This window comes from Oryzias melastigma, linkage group LG6 (assembly GCF_002922805.2).
Source record: "Oryzias melastigma strain HK-1 linkage group LG6, ASM292280v2, whole genome shotgun sequence".
Lineage (NCBI taxonomy): Eukaryota > Metazoa > Chordata > Actinopteri > Beloniformes > Adrianichthyidae > Oryzias > Oryzias melastigma.
Window position 1 is genome coordinate 13,256,750 of NC_050517.1, and position 16,223 is coordinate 13,272,972.

At 35.6% G+C, this 16,223-nt stretch overlaps 1 protein-coding gene across 2 annotated transcripts; it reads left to right on the plus strand.

The window, feature by feature from the left end:
- Window positions 1-272: 272 nt before the first annotated feature.
- On the plus strand, window positions 273-14,651 carry LOC112151698 (overexpressed in colon carcinoma 1 protein homolog). 2 transcript variants are annotated; one of them, XM_024280715.2, is made up of 7 exons: window positions 273-1,204; window positions 1,272-1,433; window positions 7,199-7,223; window positions 10,490-10,525; window positions 11,155-11,234; window positions 11,622-11,655; window positions 11,771-14,651. In XM_024280715.2, the coding sequence occupies exons 2-6, from the start codon at window positions 1,391-1,393 to the stop codon at window positions 11,624-11,626; spliced, it is 189 nt and encodes a 62-aa protein (XP_024136483.1). In that variant the 5' UTR covers window positions 273-1,204; window positions 1,272-1,390; the 3' UTR covers window positions 11,627-11,655; window positions 11,771-14,651. The 2 variants fall into 2 exon arrangements, with proteins under 2 accessions (XP_024136483.1, XP_036068176.1); XM_036212283.1 differs by having other exon boundaries at window positions 273-1,433.
- Window positions 14,652-16,223: the final 1,572 nt, after the last annotated feature.

Here is a 16,223-nt window from a genome sequence, read left to right on the forward strand (position 1 = left end):
TTTATTTTCTTTTATTTTGAGAATCAACATAAAAATAACCTATAAACTTACTAAATTTGAAGCTTTTCAGCACTTATTATTATGTTACAACATCTATTAGATGTAATTATTAGTAAATGTTTGTAAATCTAAATATATATATAGATAAATATATATATAAATTATATTTCATAACACAAAGTAGTTTTTTTTTTATTTGAAACATACTCCAAATAAGTTTTGAAAATAATTTTTTCAGGGAAATCTGCAGAGCACCTGTAGGAAACAGTGGATGACCTCCTGCAACAACAGGTTGAAGACCTTAAATCCAGAATAAATTGCTGCGGATTCCTTTACGACCTCAGATCTTATAGTCTTAAGATCCCGTTTGTTTTGCATGTCCAAGAACTGAATCAAATAAAACCCAACTTCAGTTCAGTAGGTTTCGTAAACACATAATTTAATTGTTTTAAACATCTGTTGCGTACATAGAAGAACTGATTTTAAAAAGTATTTTTTTTTTTTATAGTCAATTTAAGCGATAAGTTTATCTGTATTGCAAAGTCTCTGACGTTATTTTTTGTGTAACAAGAAAGCTTTTGTCTGTAAAAAAAACTAACTTGACTTTAAAAATGGTGACCGACTGAATGTGAGAAGTGCCCTCAGACTGAATGCATGGTGTCCCGCCGTATTAACTCCCCTCATATGACTGCTCTTGTTGTGTGAGAGCTGAAGACGGTGTGACTGAAATGAGAGAAGGAGAGGGAAAGAGATGCACTGAGAATCACTGGGGGCAATAAATTGACCCGTGCATGGCCTCTGTGGTTTCATGTTTTGAGACTTCAGGGATTTTTCTTGACTTGCATTGATTTAGGAGAGCTTTAACCCCCCCTTAAAACCTCTAAGTCTGCTGTTTTATCACCAAAACAATTATTATTTTTACTCAGTCACACAGGCTGATATATTAATGCCCCCTTTTTTTTAACACCTTTTATATAAAAAGGAAGCTCCCCATTGGCTGAGTCACACTCCACCCTCCGCCTCCTTTACCAGGTTTCCCGGGCAACCATGTCAGGGTGGAGAAAAAGAGCAAATCATGTGAGGGCAAAGCATCTTCCCCCTCTCTGTCATTCTCTGTGTGCTTCAGATTGTGTGTAGAAAAGCTCCTCTCGAGGCGCTCACTTGAGCTCCTCCTTACACTGCAGAGTGGACGCAGAAACTCAAGGTAGAGCGTCACTCCAGCACGGGGGATCCCGTCAAGTCATTCCATTGACCTTTTCCTTCTCCCAAAGTCCCCCCGCCCTCCCACTCGCTTTCCTGATGTGCGGTGGGTCTCCCTCCTGTCCTCGTCACCCCTCCGCTCGCTAAGCTTCTCCGCACAGCCTGGACAAGCGGCTGCATCGATGCAAAAATGGGATGTGGCAATTCCTCCACCACCAGCACCTCAGGAGGGGGTGAGTGTTTCAGGGACATGGTCATTTCTGCATGATAACAGGTGAATGTGAGTGAGAGGCGTCATCTGCATCAGGGGGAGACGGTGTTGGATGTTCATGTATGTCAGTAGTATGTAGATGTGAGCGCGTGTTTGCTGGATTTCATTCATGAAAAAAATGCATGGAAACCTCTGAAGCTCTCAGTAACCTGACATGTTTGTGGATCGATGGTGAAGGGACTCCCGTAGTGGAAGGTGAATAAGTTGCTAAAGGAATGTCCATGTCTGACAGCGATGAGACTGATACAGATTCCTTTGAAAAGAGAGAAAATAAGGTTTATTTTTCAGTTTGTGTGTTTTCCATGGAGTGTTTGAGGCTGGTTTCCAAGGATTTTTCAAGACAAACTATTCAGCTGGCATTTAACCAATCCTTGTCTCCTCACTTGACAGATGCTGCTCTGAAAGCAGGCACTAAAACACAAAATCGACTGCTGGGTTTCATTCACAAAACCTGAAGGATGGACGAAACAAACTGAACGTCTTGCTTTTCTCCTGACTTTCTCGGTTGCTCTCACAGAACACATTTTAAATTATACTGAATAAACCTCCAGGCACCACAGTCAAATTGAGATAATAATTACTTTGAAGTATCTGCAGGATTACCTCACCACCACTGCCCATTAAAGCTTGTGTGGTGTGTGTTTATGCCTGTGCAAATGTGTGTGTGTTTGTAGGTACCTAATCAGTACTTGCCAGGCGTGTTCACAGAGCCACAAACGGCTACTGGTTTCAATGGGATCTCTTTGATGTGAACCAGGCATTTTGCTTTTAAAGCACATCTTAGATTTTTTTTTAACTTTGACATCTTCTAACACTGATTTATGTTGGTTATTTTATGAACTTTGAATACAACTGTCAAATACGTTCATACATGTTGGATTCATGTCCCAAAAATGCCGCCTCTATCATACTTGTTCATGGATAAGGAAGAAACTCAATTGGAATTGAGTCTTTTTAATGAAAAAGTTGACGTGGAGTACTCTCCACCATGAAAGACAAAACCCTGTAGAATAAACTCCAAAAACATAGTCCTCGAGGTGGCTCATGTGTGGCTAATGTTTGTCAGGACAGAAGTACTCACCCCATGTATGCCATCATTTATAGCTTTGTTTTACAGTGGAAAAGTACTGATCAGAAACACCCCCTAACTGGTTTCTTGTGGGTCAATGTAACAATACATTCATCCATTTGTTAATAACAAGGTATAAAAGTGTTGCATCCTATAAAAGTGTTAAAATGCTTTTGTGTAGTATTGTATGAAAGTATAAAAAAGCTTTTATTTAGTATAAAAACCCTTCTGCGGCAATCTAAATGCAGGTTTATCAGCAAATTTGGCCCAGCGGCATTTGCAAGGCGGCAGGCGTTTTAAGAAAAAGTTGAAGCTTAATGCACTGTAAAAAGTGAAATGTTGGATCAAATTAAAATATTATTTTATGTATTTATCAGATTCAAATTTTGAGTTGAGTACACATCGGACATTTCAAGTTGCTGAAAACTCATCATTTTAAATGTAACAAATTATAGAACTTTTGTTAATTGATCCACTTTTTTTCAATGTGGTGGGCAGAGAATTTTTCTCTAAACGCTAGTAGTTGTTTTTTTTCGTGGCAGTCCAGCGACAGGCGGGAATACTGCTATTACAAAATCAAGCAACATCAGGGCGGCCACAGCTTTGATTTGACGACTTGTACATGTCTGTCTATATCAAGTACCACAGCGTGTCGTTCTTCCCATCTGATGGTACTACCACCGTCTACATTCATGACCACGCCAACAATTTTCAAGAAAATCGGGCGGTGGCAAGAAATCTGGAAGCAGCTGTTGCAGTTGTAGCATTAGTAAAAATCTTACATTTTTTATGCAAAAATAAAAAAATATATTGCAAAGTTTTTAAAATTTCTCATTTCTCTCTTGTAGACAATGAATTTGTAGACTACATCAATTTTCTTGAATGGAAACAGAAAATGGTAAACTCTCCGAATAATCCATCCATTTCTCAATCAATTTTGGGGTCACCAGATCTTGACCTGGCTACTGTTGGCAATAGGTGGGGTCTACCCAGGATGGGTCACCAGGATATCGCAAGACAACTTTAACACCTAGAGACAGTTCCAAATGATCAATAAACCTACAAAGCATGTTTATGGACTATAGAAGGAAGTTTACATTTTCAGAGAAAACCCACGAAAGCAATAGAACATACAAACTCATCCCCAATTGGGACAATACCTTCTTACAGCCGTCCCTCAATGATTTTAGTGGCAAATTCTTCAACAAGTTTGAACAAAAATAAATGACATCCATAACACCATTACTACTAGTCTTACTTGTAGCTGAACCATCCATAACACATGAGTAGTAGGTGGATTGTTTGGCCCTGGTGGACAACTGGAGGGTTTATTTCTGTGCTCATTTATTTTTTATGTTGTTGTTCCTTCTTAGAGGTCAGTGATCAGCACAATGGCAAAGAGGAGTGACATCCTGTCACTCTGACAAATGTGGACTTGCGCTCGCTCTCATTAGTCCATGCCAGCTGACACCAGGTCACACTCAAAGGACACTGTCTTCAGCATCATTACTTCAGTAGAAAAACACTAAAATACAGTTCAAGTAACTGTAAAGTACTTCCCTCTCACGCAATTAAAAATTTACCACGTAGTATTAGTTATAGAATTTGAGCATCTCATTTAAGATTTATCAACTAAAAATGACTTAAAGTTATGTGGCACTAAAAAGCACAGCGTGATGCAAGAACTCATAATGAGTTAGAATGAAGTTGGAGCTGCTGGCGAAGTCCAAACAGTTGGAAGTGTTCATGCAGTTGCTATTTTTGACTGTTTCCTCAGCTTTTCTGTACTGTTTATTCAGATTACCATTTATTTAAAGTGCTTTTCAGGAGAGAAAAATGAAGCTCAAGCTTTACAAGATACATTCCAAATTAAATCCAGGTGTTTATCAACCCTTCCTAATATTACTACACACTTTTACTCTTTGCTCATCCCAAGACTTGTGCATTCAGACATTCACCCTTGGAAATGAATGAGCTTTTGTCAGCGCACTGAAAAGGCTCCTTTGTCGTATTAGACAGACTCAAATATGCGAGCTGCAAAGCAGTTCCCCTCAGAAGGGGTGAACTTTCTCCTTTATGCAACATTCGACTTTCCACCATTTATTTATCATTTCTGTATTTTTTATTCAAGGATCTTTTCTGCATCGTGATGTATGGCAAAAGGAGAGTTTCTGAAGGACAGATGCTTCCATTTATGTGCTCGTACATAACTGTACATACTAGGAGGAAGTTTGAACGTATTATAATCCTTTCATGGCTCAGAGCTCACTGTGCTGCCTGCCATTCATCAAAGATTACAGCTGTTGTTGACAGTCAAGCTGACCACAAAGAATCGCTCTGAAAATAAGATGTGTCACTCTGTTTTAAAACTAACTGTAACTTTTTAACATAAGTATGGACTAGATATATAGCATTACCTGTGATTATGCTAGTGTGAATGCTGTAAGCTGAATTTGGCAGCTGAAGATGCTAGCGCTGATAGCTAAAGATGTTGAAGGTGATAGCTACAAACACTCAAGCTGATAGCTGAAAACACTGAAGTTGATAGTCAGCTAAAATATTAGGCAAATGTCAAATTAGCCAAAAAAAAAGCTAAAAAAAAACCCAAAAAACTTAGGTTAGTCAAAACAGCTAGCATGTAGCTAAAGAAAACTGCTAAACTTCAAAACAGCCAAAAAAACTTTTTTAAAAAGCCTTAATTATCCAAAACAGCTAACATGAAAATATTAGACAAACTCCAAAACAGCCTAAAAAAAAAAAAAAAATCATTTATTAGCCACAGCTAGCATGTAGCTGAAATATTAGCTAAACTCCAAAACAGCCCAAAAAAATCTTAATAAATGCCAAAATAGTCCAAAAAGCTTGCAATTAAAAATTTTGTTAAAACTGTAACTTTTTAACATAATTCTGAATAATAATTATTCAGCATAATTATTCTAGAATAAATAAACTTAAACCTTAAATAACTTTCAATATATTACTCTCCAAAAATATATATGTTGTCAAAATTATAAGTTAAAAATATAGTAATTGGTTTTATAATTGTATAAAGTCATGCTAAATCAAAAAGTCTTTACTTGAATTCACATGTAAACTAATGTGCTTCAGAGAACACCCACTTGAAGAAACTCATTTCTCCTCTGTGACACAGAACATCCTCGCAGAGGAGGGTTAGACTGTATATTCAAAAGTCCGTCCCTATGCGTTGCTGTCAATAAAAAAAAACAATTTTGGACACCTCTTTCCTACAAATGCCCCCAAAACTGGAGGGGTAGGAAGAAGCCGTAGGGATAGGTGAAGAATTTGGATTCGACCTTGATTTAAAGACATGCAAAACCCCCAAATCTTCTGTCTATGAGCATATCAGTGTAATATGATTAATTTGTCCCTGATTGTTTGTTTGCTCATGTGTATGTATGTATATGTTTGTTTGTTTATTTGTTCATTTATTTGTTTGTGTATTTGTTATTGTTTTTTTTTAAACAAAAAAATAATGTTTAAAGTTCCTGTTGAGTTCATGTTCTTGACACCAAACACCTATTGGTCCATGATGTGTCAGTGATGAGCTGGGGGTGTTTTTTTCTGCAGTAGTAACACCTTCTATTGATGTTTCTGATACTTCTATTGTGCAGATGGACTGCATGTCGTCTAAAAAAAAACTGTCAGCTGTTACATACGTATACTGATAATTATAAAGCATGCTCTTCCATTTCTCCTGTTTGAGAAATATTTTCTGTCATATATATTAAAAAGAGCATAATCATTTTTTATTAATCATTTAGTTCAAAGTTCCACTCGGATCATCTTTTGATCAATTGTAAAAGCGCTCTCAGTGGTCTTCTGATTATGATTATGACGTTTTTAGTCAAAATAGTCGTTTTCTAGAACATAGTTTCTAGAATTGCATCTGACTTGTGGGCATAGGCCTTCAGCTTGGAGTAAGAGTTCCCATCATCCCTTTGTTTACACATTCTCCCACTAGCTTACAGCCCCTCACAACCCCAATTTAATAGTTAATGATTAAAGGACCACTGGGAGGGTTTATACAATGAATCAAAAGATGGTTCACCTGAAGCATAACAAGTGAATCACATGCTTATTGATTGGTAATAGGTTCTGTTCTCTAATTTAAAGCTATTGCAGAGGTACCACATGTTACAGAACCTCAAATGACTGGATGAGGCTGATTTTAAACAATCCATTGACTTCTTTGTTCCTAACTCCAACTCTATTTTAAAACAAATGTCTGGGGTTTTTTCCATTTTATTATAATAATGTGAAGTAAGAGGCACAAAGACTTTAAAAATGTGGGAGGCAGATTTTATTCATGTAAACGCGGAATCAAATTTAAAACTAAAATACAGAATGTAGCCTCAGTTTTGATGTGCTGCAGCCTTGAAGGGATAAATAGCTTCTGGCAGGATGATGAATGCTTTTCTATACGTACAAAGAACATTGCTACCAACAAATCAGACTGGATTTAGCACTGCTCTGTGCATAAAAGTCAGAGGTTTTACTGTTTGTTGCAATCCTAACAGAAACACGTGCAATCATTTTCTCTTTATTTACTAAATGCAATGACATTTTTTTGTGGTGGGATGCTTATTCTGTGTTTTGGAGTCAAATACACTGACATTACAACTTTGTTCTGTTCACAGGGCCTGCAGAGGCTTCCAAAGATGTGTAAGTACATTCATCCCTTTCTAATTATCTTAATTGTCTGTTATTGATTTCCATCCTAAAACTGCTGTTTTTTTTTTTTTTTTACAAGATTTTAATGCACTTAAAAATACTGGAAAAGAGGAAGTAGTTGATTTAAGCCAGATTTTCACAAGAAACCGTGTTCCTTGAGTCTTTAATTGATTTCATGCCGGGTTTAGAATTTGAATGTACTCGGAAGACATTAAGTTTTTCTCTGAAATGTCATTCAGAGAATGTGTTGTTTTGCTATCAAGAGTCAGCATTTGTCATTTGAGTGTAAAGGGAAGCAGCATTTCTAAAGCGTTTCCAGGAAAGAGACGGAGAATGTCGCAGTAATCCGTTTTGTAACCTTTGTGTGATCTCCATTGATAGAAACGTTGATCATGTGAAGGACTACTGCTCCTCAAGAGGAACAAAGCCCAGAGCTAGTCATAAAAAAGCTTTTGGATTTTTTTGTAAAGTTTAAATGAGGAGTATCCAAAATACTAAATGACCTTTTTGAAGAAAAAATAAATAAAAAAAGCCTTACTCTGTGTTTATATGCCTCAGTTTGCGATAGTCCCAGGAAGCTATGATTAGCTGATTATGCTTTGGTGTGTCAGCTCCCTGCCGTCAGCTCTCGTGGGTCCTAAGCTGGCTGCTTTGTGGTTATCAAAGAGCATACATGCTGACAAAGTACAGGGAGTGCAAACAGACTCATGGACACACGTATATGGAGAGAAAATAGACTCAACTCGATTTGTACGTGCGTAATTCTTGAGTTGTAGCTTTTCTGCATAAGTACAAAAATGATGAAATTAAAAAAAATACAACTTACACATGCACAACTTAAAATTACAACAGCTTGAAACTAACTATGCACACATAAATATTAAAAATGATGCAAGGATGTCTTGTTACATACACACTAAACCACATTTACACACAAATCTGATGTGGAACTCTTTACACGTCTCCAAGATTTGTGTGTGAATGATGCGTTTAAATGCTTCTAGAATGATGGGTCATTAGAGTTTTCTTATCAGCTGCTTTGAAGCCAGATCTGATCGAATCCCTTGATTGAGGATGAACCTCACAAAGGCGCTGAAGGGAATGTCCAGCTGTGAGGGAGCGATGAGATAAGAGAAAATTTAGTTTTGAATGTTATAAAAACAGATATTTAGACTATTTAATGTTAATTATTGGGAATACCTGTTTAAGAAAGTGAGAAAATGTCAAGTTTTTGCCAGATAATTTTAACAATAAGATCAAACTGACTGATAAGAAAACTCTAATGACCCATCATTCTAGCAGCATTTAAACGCATCACTTACACACGAATCTTGGAGACGCGTAAAGAGTCACATGTCAGATTTGTGCATAACAAGCAATTTGTGTGTAATTTTTAAAGATTTGTGGGTTTAGTTAGTTTTAAGCTGTTGTAATTTTTAATTGTGCATGTGTAAATTGTATTTTGTATTTCTTTGAATTTAGCCATTTTTGGAAATGTGAATACAGAATTGCAAGCATACAAAGTCATAAACAAAATGCAGTGTATTGTAATTCTTGAGTTACAAATCAAGGCACATTAGACACACACAAATCGGGGTGAGTCTATTTTCTCTCCGTACATTTAGAGCCTTTTTTACAGCATTGTAGCAACTTTGTTGGAGCCAATGTAAATCTATTATAGACTTCATTAAATTTTATTGTTGTTGTTGTTTTAAGTGTAAAAATACAATGTAGGTTATGAATACATTACTCCGATCATCTTTTCATCTACTTAAAAATCGTTCCCAGTGGTCTTTTAATTATGATTATGCCGCAGTTAGACCAAATTTGAAAAAATCACGTTGTTTATAGAACGTATTTTCTGCAGAGTGACAGCAGCTTGGTAGAAATTCACCTCTGAGTTGTAGGCGGGACTGTGAGAGCAGGGTAAGCCCGCCCCCTCTTCTCATCATCCCCTTTGTTTACACTCCCACTAGCTTACAACCCCTCACAACTTAACATTACCATTGCAACAAAAGTGGCTATTAATATTGGAGCTATCCAGTCGTACAGTTTTGATCCAGATTCTAGCTCAGATGAGGAAACCAAAGATGGTTTGATTTGTCTGCTGGAGGAAGCCTCAGAATGGAGCGGGGAGCTCGTCCTACAAGCTTTTTTTCAAATGTCACTTTTTCATCCACCTCTGATTCACAATGATATGAATAAAGAAATGCTCTTTTAAATGTCCTCCATCAGCAGAAAAATGCCCTGAGAATGTGTTAAAAGCATTAAAAGCACACTTTATGGGTGAAAGAAGAGCAAAAAACATGAAAAACTGCCACAAATAACTAAATCAACACAAATGAATCCTTCATAATGTATTTTTTCTTAACATTAGAAAGTCAAGCATGAAAAACTTTTGGGTCAATAACTATTTTGGAACAAAGGTTTACATTTCCGAGAGTGTTTTTGTATTGTGAGATATACAATACAATAGTTTACCTGAGGATCTGAGAGTTTCTGCCTCTGTGGAGATTTTTAAGCGTAAATTAAAAACATCTTTTCAAGCTAACTTTTACATAACTCATTTAACCAACTTATTTAGTTATACAGTATGTTGGGCTTTTAAGGGTTTAATTGCTTTTCTGGTTTATCTTTTTTTTGTTTTTCTTTGTCTACCTCTTCAATTTTACCCACATCCTTTCCTTTATTGTCTATTTGTATGTCAGTTATATTGTTGTTGCTTTTATTTAATGTATATTATGACTTTTTATTGTTTTCAAGTGATAAAGAAAAAACAAGACTGATCATTATATTATAGTATATTCATTTTTATTCATTTTGTATTCCATCTTAAATCTTTAATCCTAAATTAGAACCTAATCTAAGAAACAAACATTACCTCTCAAACTGTATAAATTAGTAAAGCTTTTTTTTAAAGGAGATACACAAACAGAGTGTGTAAAAAAGGAACATTTAGACAAAATAAATCCTCAAAAGTGGATTTAAAAGATTTGATTTGTTTCTAAAATGAAGGAGGCTCCAATCTATGAAGATGAACTAACTCCTGCTGAAATAGAAATAGCCAATTCAGGCTGCTTCATTATCAGCTGTTGACACCAGGGAATAATCAGAATTCCCTGTAGAGCACCTCAACTGCAGCTCTGCAGCTCAGCAAACACACTTCCACCGTCCAGCATCTGCTCTTCCTAATTGTTTTGCATGTTTGACTCTGTTGCCTAAGAGCTGATCTGACATGTGGTTTTTCTCTCAATCAGGACAGAAGATTCCTCAGTAGAAGATGAAAAAAGAAGGTATGTGATCATATTTAGTCAGACTGAAGCAGGTTTAATTCCAATGACAAACATTTTGACATCGACATCCTGTTTCTCTGGGATGATGAATCATTGGAGGCGTCATTTCCTGTAATCTAAGTGTGAAGATGAAGTAGTCGAAGCCAAAAAAAAGTTTGTATCAGTCATAATTTAATTTAGCTTAGTTTTAAATATAAAATTATATAATTATTAGTCAAACTTTTCCCCTATATGGAAAATAACTCTTAATTTTTGCATTTTCATATTAAAAAAAATAAAAAATTAAAACATAGAAGCTAGTGTTATGTGTTCACAACATTTTCAGAGACATAAAATAGAAAAACAGCTTAAAACTCCTGGTTAATGGAAATGACCCTTAAATTGTGAAAACAAAAAAAAAAAAATCAATTATGGTGGTGCGCCACCTCTGACCCTTCCTACGAGAAACTAATGCTTAAAAAAGGTTCCTAGGTGTAAATTGAAAGTAAAACGACTGGTAGTGAAGGAATATGGATGATATTTTTATGCATTTTGAGCAAAACCAATTTGTCACAAGAAAGTGTCAAACGTAAAAATTGAGCAAAATCGTCAAACAAGCAGATAAACTCCTCTTTCCTTCCTCTTCTAAGGAACTATGGCGGCGTGTACGTGGGTCTACCCGCAGACCTGACCGCTGTGGCGGCCAGCCAGTCCAAGTCCACACGAAAAGGCAAGTAAATAACACCATTAAATGGATGAAGCTGTAATGCTGACGACATTTTGGAGCACCCCAGGGCATATAAAAGGTGCAGAAATGTTTTTAATTAATTAGTATGAACATTTATGAACATTTTATATTAAAAACATGTAATCTTTACAGCTGAAAAAAGTGTAATAGACAAGCTACTTTTATTTGAGTAAAAGTTTTAGATGCTCTTATGCGTGCTGAAGGATTCACTCTTCCTTTTCCCCCCAAAAGTATAATTATGCTTGGTGGATTGAGTGGATATTTTGAACACTTGACAGTTACAACAAAAAGAGAGAAGGAGTGAAGTGTTCTAATTTTCCCTCCATAAATATCTTGGCTGTAAATTCTTCTTTTTTCCGCCTTTTGCAGACTAGCAACTACAGAAACGCAACAAAGACCACAGGTTGGTGAAAAAAAAGAAAAAAGCTGTTAACTCTGTTTTTAACACTTTTTCTCTTCCACTCCCCACCTCCATCTTTTTTTAAACACAATGTGAATAACTTATTTTTGTCTTTTAGGAGCCTGGTTAGATGCGCTGATCTGCATTTTCACCTTTTCGTACGTGGAAAAGTTGTTTCATGGAGCCACACATGGATGCTCCTTTTGTAGCTTCCATCAGCAGACTCCGCTTCGCAAACAAAGCAGCAAGTACTAGAAAAGAACACACTTTGGACAAACAGTGGGCAACAAAAGCAGGCGTAGAGGCAGTTATCTTTGCTGCTCTGTCATGACTTCAAAACTTTCCCTTTCTCAGGAGGAAACGGAGGATCCTGCAGACACACAACAGCCTTCTGCAGTAATAGCCTCTTCTTGGTACTTCTCTGCTGTGCATCAGTGACTCATTGTGTGGCGAAGACATAAATCATCATCGCAAAAAGCCGCAAACGTGACAGAATATCGGCATTATTCAAAACAGCTTTGATTGCAATCAGGGAGCTGCTGCTGGAACAGAAACACAGCTGAACAATGACTCTCACAGGCCAAATTAAAGTTGTTTTAACTCAGTTTCCTAAATGTTCTGGGAGTCCCAACCAGGTTTGTGTATTTTCAACTTACGCCTCCCACTTGTTAAATGATTTTAGTACAAGAGTTGTGACACTTAGAGGACCTGCTGACTGCCTTCTTCATGCTCTATCTAGTAGCTTCTCTTTCTATATAAATATAGTTATAGACACTATGTTTTAACCCCCATGGATTATTATTATTTTTCGTTTGTTTCCAGGTAAAGAAAACAAAGAATATATAAGATAGAAAAAAGGAAAAGAAATACAAGATATGCTCAGTTATTATTTTTTGTGTAATTATTTGACAATTTGGTGGTCTGTCTGATCCATCACAAATAATGTGAATCTTACTTAAATGCATATACCAATGTCATTGATTCTCACTTTTTAGAATGACAATTTTCATATTCATCCATTTTTTTGAAGGAGTGAGAATGTTTTACTTCCTTTTTTGGTCACATCTGTGCACATTTCCAAGATAAAAATTGTTTAGTCATTGTTTGGCCAGAGTTAACATGTGCTGTGCAGTTATAAAAGCTACAAATAGTTAATTTAGTTCCAGGAATCTCATTTTGTATTCTAGATTTACTGGAAAATCAAAGAAAACCCTCTTGGTTTATTTGACTATATATGTAAGTTTACACAGTTTTCAGAACATGGAAAAAGAGTTTGTGTTTTGTTGAAGTATCCTTAAAAAATACTTTAAAATGATAAGATTTTAGAATCAACAGAAGTGGTTTGAAAACAGAAGTCAACATAGACATAAAATAATCAATTAGGCAGATTTATTTCAAAAATCTGTGTATGTGTGTAACAAAAAACATTGTGGTCGTCCACATGGGAACTGGCTGTTTTGGAAGCGTAGCTGGGAGAAAAACACTTCCCTCTAAGGACAACATGACCAAATAGTTTAGTTCTGCAAAGATGCATTCAAACAAGCCAAGAACAAACAAACAAAAAACATTTTCACTGTAACTACAGGGCAAAGTGGTGGGTGTATAGTGGTTAGTTCTTTCTCTTTTTTGTCCAATAACCTGGATATTATGCACACACTGAGTTTACTTTATGCTTGTTTAACCACAGAGTTCTACAGGTTAAATTATGGCTCTATCTATCAGTAAAGCTTTGCCAAAATTAAATGTCCTCAACAAGGAACTCCAAGCACCATCAGCTAATTTTGTAGGGATTCCAAAATGAGAAAAGAATTAATGCCAGCCAGTCTAAGCTACATTTCTGACTACTTTGATATGATGTAAAGCTCTGCACAGACAAAAGCTCTAAACTTTTTCTAGCATGACGAAGGATAATATGATCTTTTACTCAAGCAGGAGACAGAAAACGTGTTCTAACATTCAATTCACAGATTATTGATTATGTTTTATGAGCTTCATTTGCATTTTATTTGGACTTTTCAGGATTATTGTGCTGTTCAACAGATACAGAAAGCTAGAATTCACTGATTTGCAAATGTATTTTTCATTATAAAAAGCATAAAAAACCTAAGAGTCAGCACATTAAAAATTAAGTGCTAATAAGTAAAGTTTGAACTAAATTTGATTTCATTTAATATTTTGATTTTATTTACATTTTTTTTATGTCTGTTTTTATAAAGTGCAACAAAGTGCTTTCCTTTCTCTTGTTACACAAATTTTATCTATTCATCATTTTCTATAAACCACAAAAATAAAATTAATTTAGTTAAAATACAAATCAGATTCCCAGTTTTTGATTATTTTTCAGGCAAATTTCTTGAAAAAATGGTGAGATTTTGACATATTCTGTTTTTCTCCATTAAAATAATAATAATAATAATAAATGTCTGTTTTATCTCTGTTTTGATTCTTGTTTTTTCCTTCAAGTTAAACTGCAGCAGAAAATGAAAATGTTTGCTTAAAGTAAAGATACTAACAAGATAAAACGTCACATGACCTCTAATAAAAACAGAAAAAATAGTAAGAAACTAATGAATTGAGTTGTTTAACACAAAAAGAACATTTTTATAGACAAATGTATCCTCCATCTCTCCTAACATAAACTATGTTTGTGTTTTTTATTGTTATTAATGCAAACATCAGAAAAGTACAGGTAAAAGACACTGAATAAAAGACAGATTGAGTGATTTGAGAAACTGATTTGTGAGCCAATGAGCTGCAACACGTTTTAATTTCAAACTGGATGATTGTTTGTTAACTTCTTTGAATCAAGACATTTTTGAAACTTTTCATTTCTGTTGTTCACGTTTTCTTTTGCTCCTGCTCTGGGTGCTTTTTGCCACATGTCTTAGGTAGCACTGGTTGCATGCGAGTTGGAGATATACTGAAGTATCATGTTTCGGCTGCCCATTCAAAAAAAATGATTGTACATTTTTTTGTGTAATAAAGCCAATTTTTATTGACTTGTTCCGTTTGCTTAAAAAGTGGTAAGAATTTGATGGTATGTTGTTCAGCATTTAGCGCAGTCTTGGTCAGTCTGTTGAAGGGGCGGAGCTACTGGAGGATAGCTAACCCAGCGGCAAAAAGCTTTGCCCCTCCCCCAAATATTAAGTCAATATTAATATCATTATTAACAAAGATTAAGAAATCATCAGTACAAACTTCTTTAAATTCCATATTAGAGGCCCAAATGTATTATTTTATTTTTTTCTACTACGTCACATTAATAATGAATTAATAAACCTCTGCTAAACTAACTGCTGTTTTAATCATAAAAATAATAAAACCGTATTTTTATCAAATGATTTTTAATGACCTTCCGCTCTGCCGTTTTTATTTGCCACCCTTCCAAAGTCGTCTGCCCCCCTCGGCCCCTCATGTAAAATGTTCTTGTTCCACCCCTGGTTTATTGGCTATTTTTATTTATTGAGAAAAGCAAACTGTTATACTTTATCTTATAAAAAAGTGCCTTTTTATTCATAATGTGTAAATGCCTGCTGTTTGTCTTTTCAATATTTTCTTTCTGGTGCTCTCCACTGTGATCTCCAACGAGAAATTTCGGATTCATCCCATTTAAGTTGGGTTTCAGCTCACTGTTGCGTCGTTATAAGAATTCACTGCTGCACACACAACAGGCAGCATGGGGTTTATGACTTTAGATAAAGAGCAGCGCTGTGTCAGATTTAGTGTTTGTTTCATCATACAACATTCTTTTGCTTCAATATTTTTATTTCTACTCCACTGGTTCGGTCTCCATCAGAGGCCTTTGACTTTTTCCAGCATGTTGGCTGCCTGTCTCCCCCTCTTTTATCAACCTCACTGTGCCCTTTACTATAGCTGCATCGTCGTATGATGAACGTCGCTTCCTTTGTCCTGCTCAGATCAGATAACAAAGACACTGCTATATAAGATGGATCACAAAAATTCTGCAGTGGTTGCAGATGATGCAGCAGAGCGTAAAGTATCAAAGATGGATCCCTTATTGACTGATTTAGAATTTTCCGGTTATGTTTTACAGATATATATATATATACAAAGAAATCTAAGAAATGTTCTTGTAATTCATGTTATTCTAGCTCCTGTATGTTTTTGTTGAGCAGCTGACAGTTATGGGAACACCTGAAGGTCAAAGCAGCCGGAGATTTTTTCAATTATTTACAGTACATGACATTTTGCACACTAAGAAAGATTTGGGTAAAAAAGATGCTAAAGAAGCTAAAAGATGCTGTTTGATTGAGTGCACAAGTTTATTTTAATATGATAACACATTAGGTTAATTTGATTTTTTGATTTCATGGATCGCACTCGACCCTATAAACCTTTTTGTGTCACATTTGATACACACATTTCTGAGACCCCCCACCCATCTCATTAGCATTAGCCAAACTTTCCTTGAAATTGCATATATTTTTATCTATTGTTAAAGCATTCCTAGTGGTATTTTAACCAGTGACATTTAACCATAATTATGCAGTTTTTAGCAAAAATAAAGAAGCCTGTGTCATTTTTTAAGACATATTTTCTGCAATGGGGCA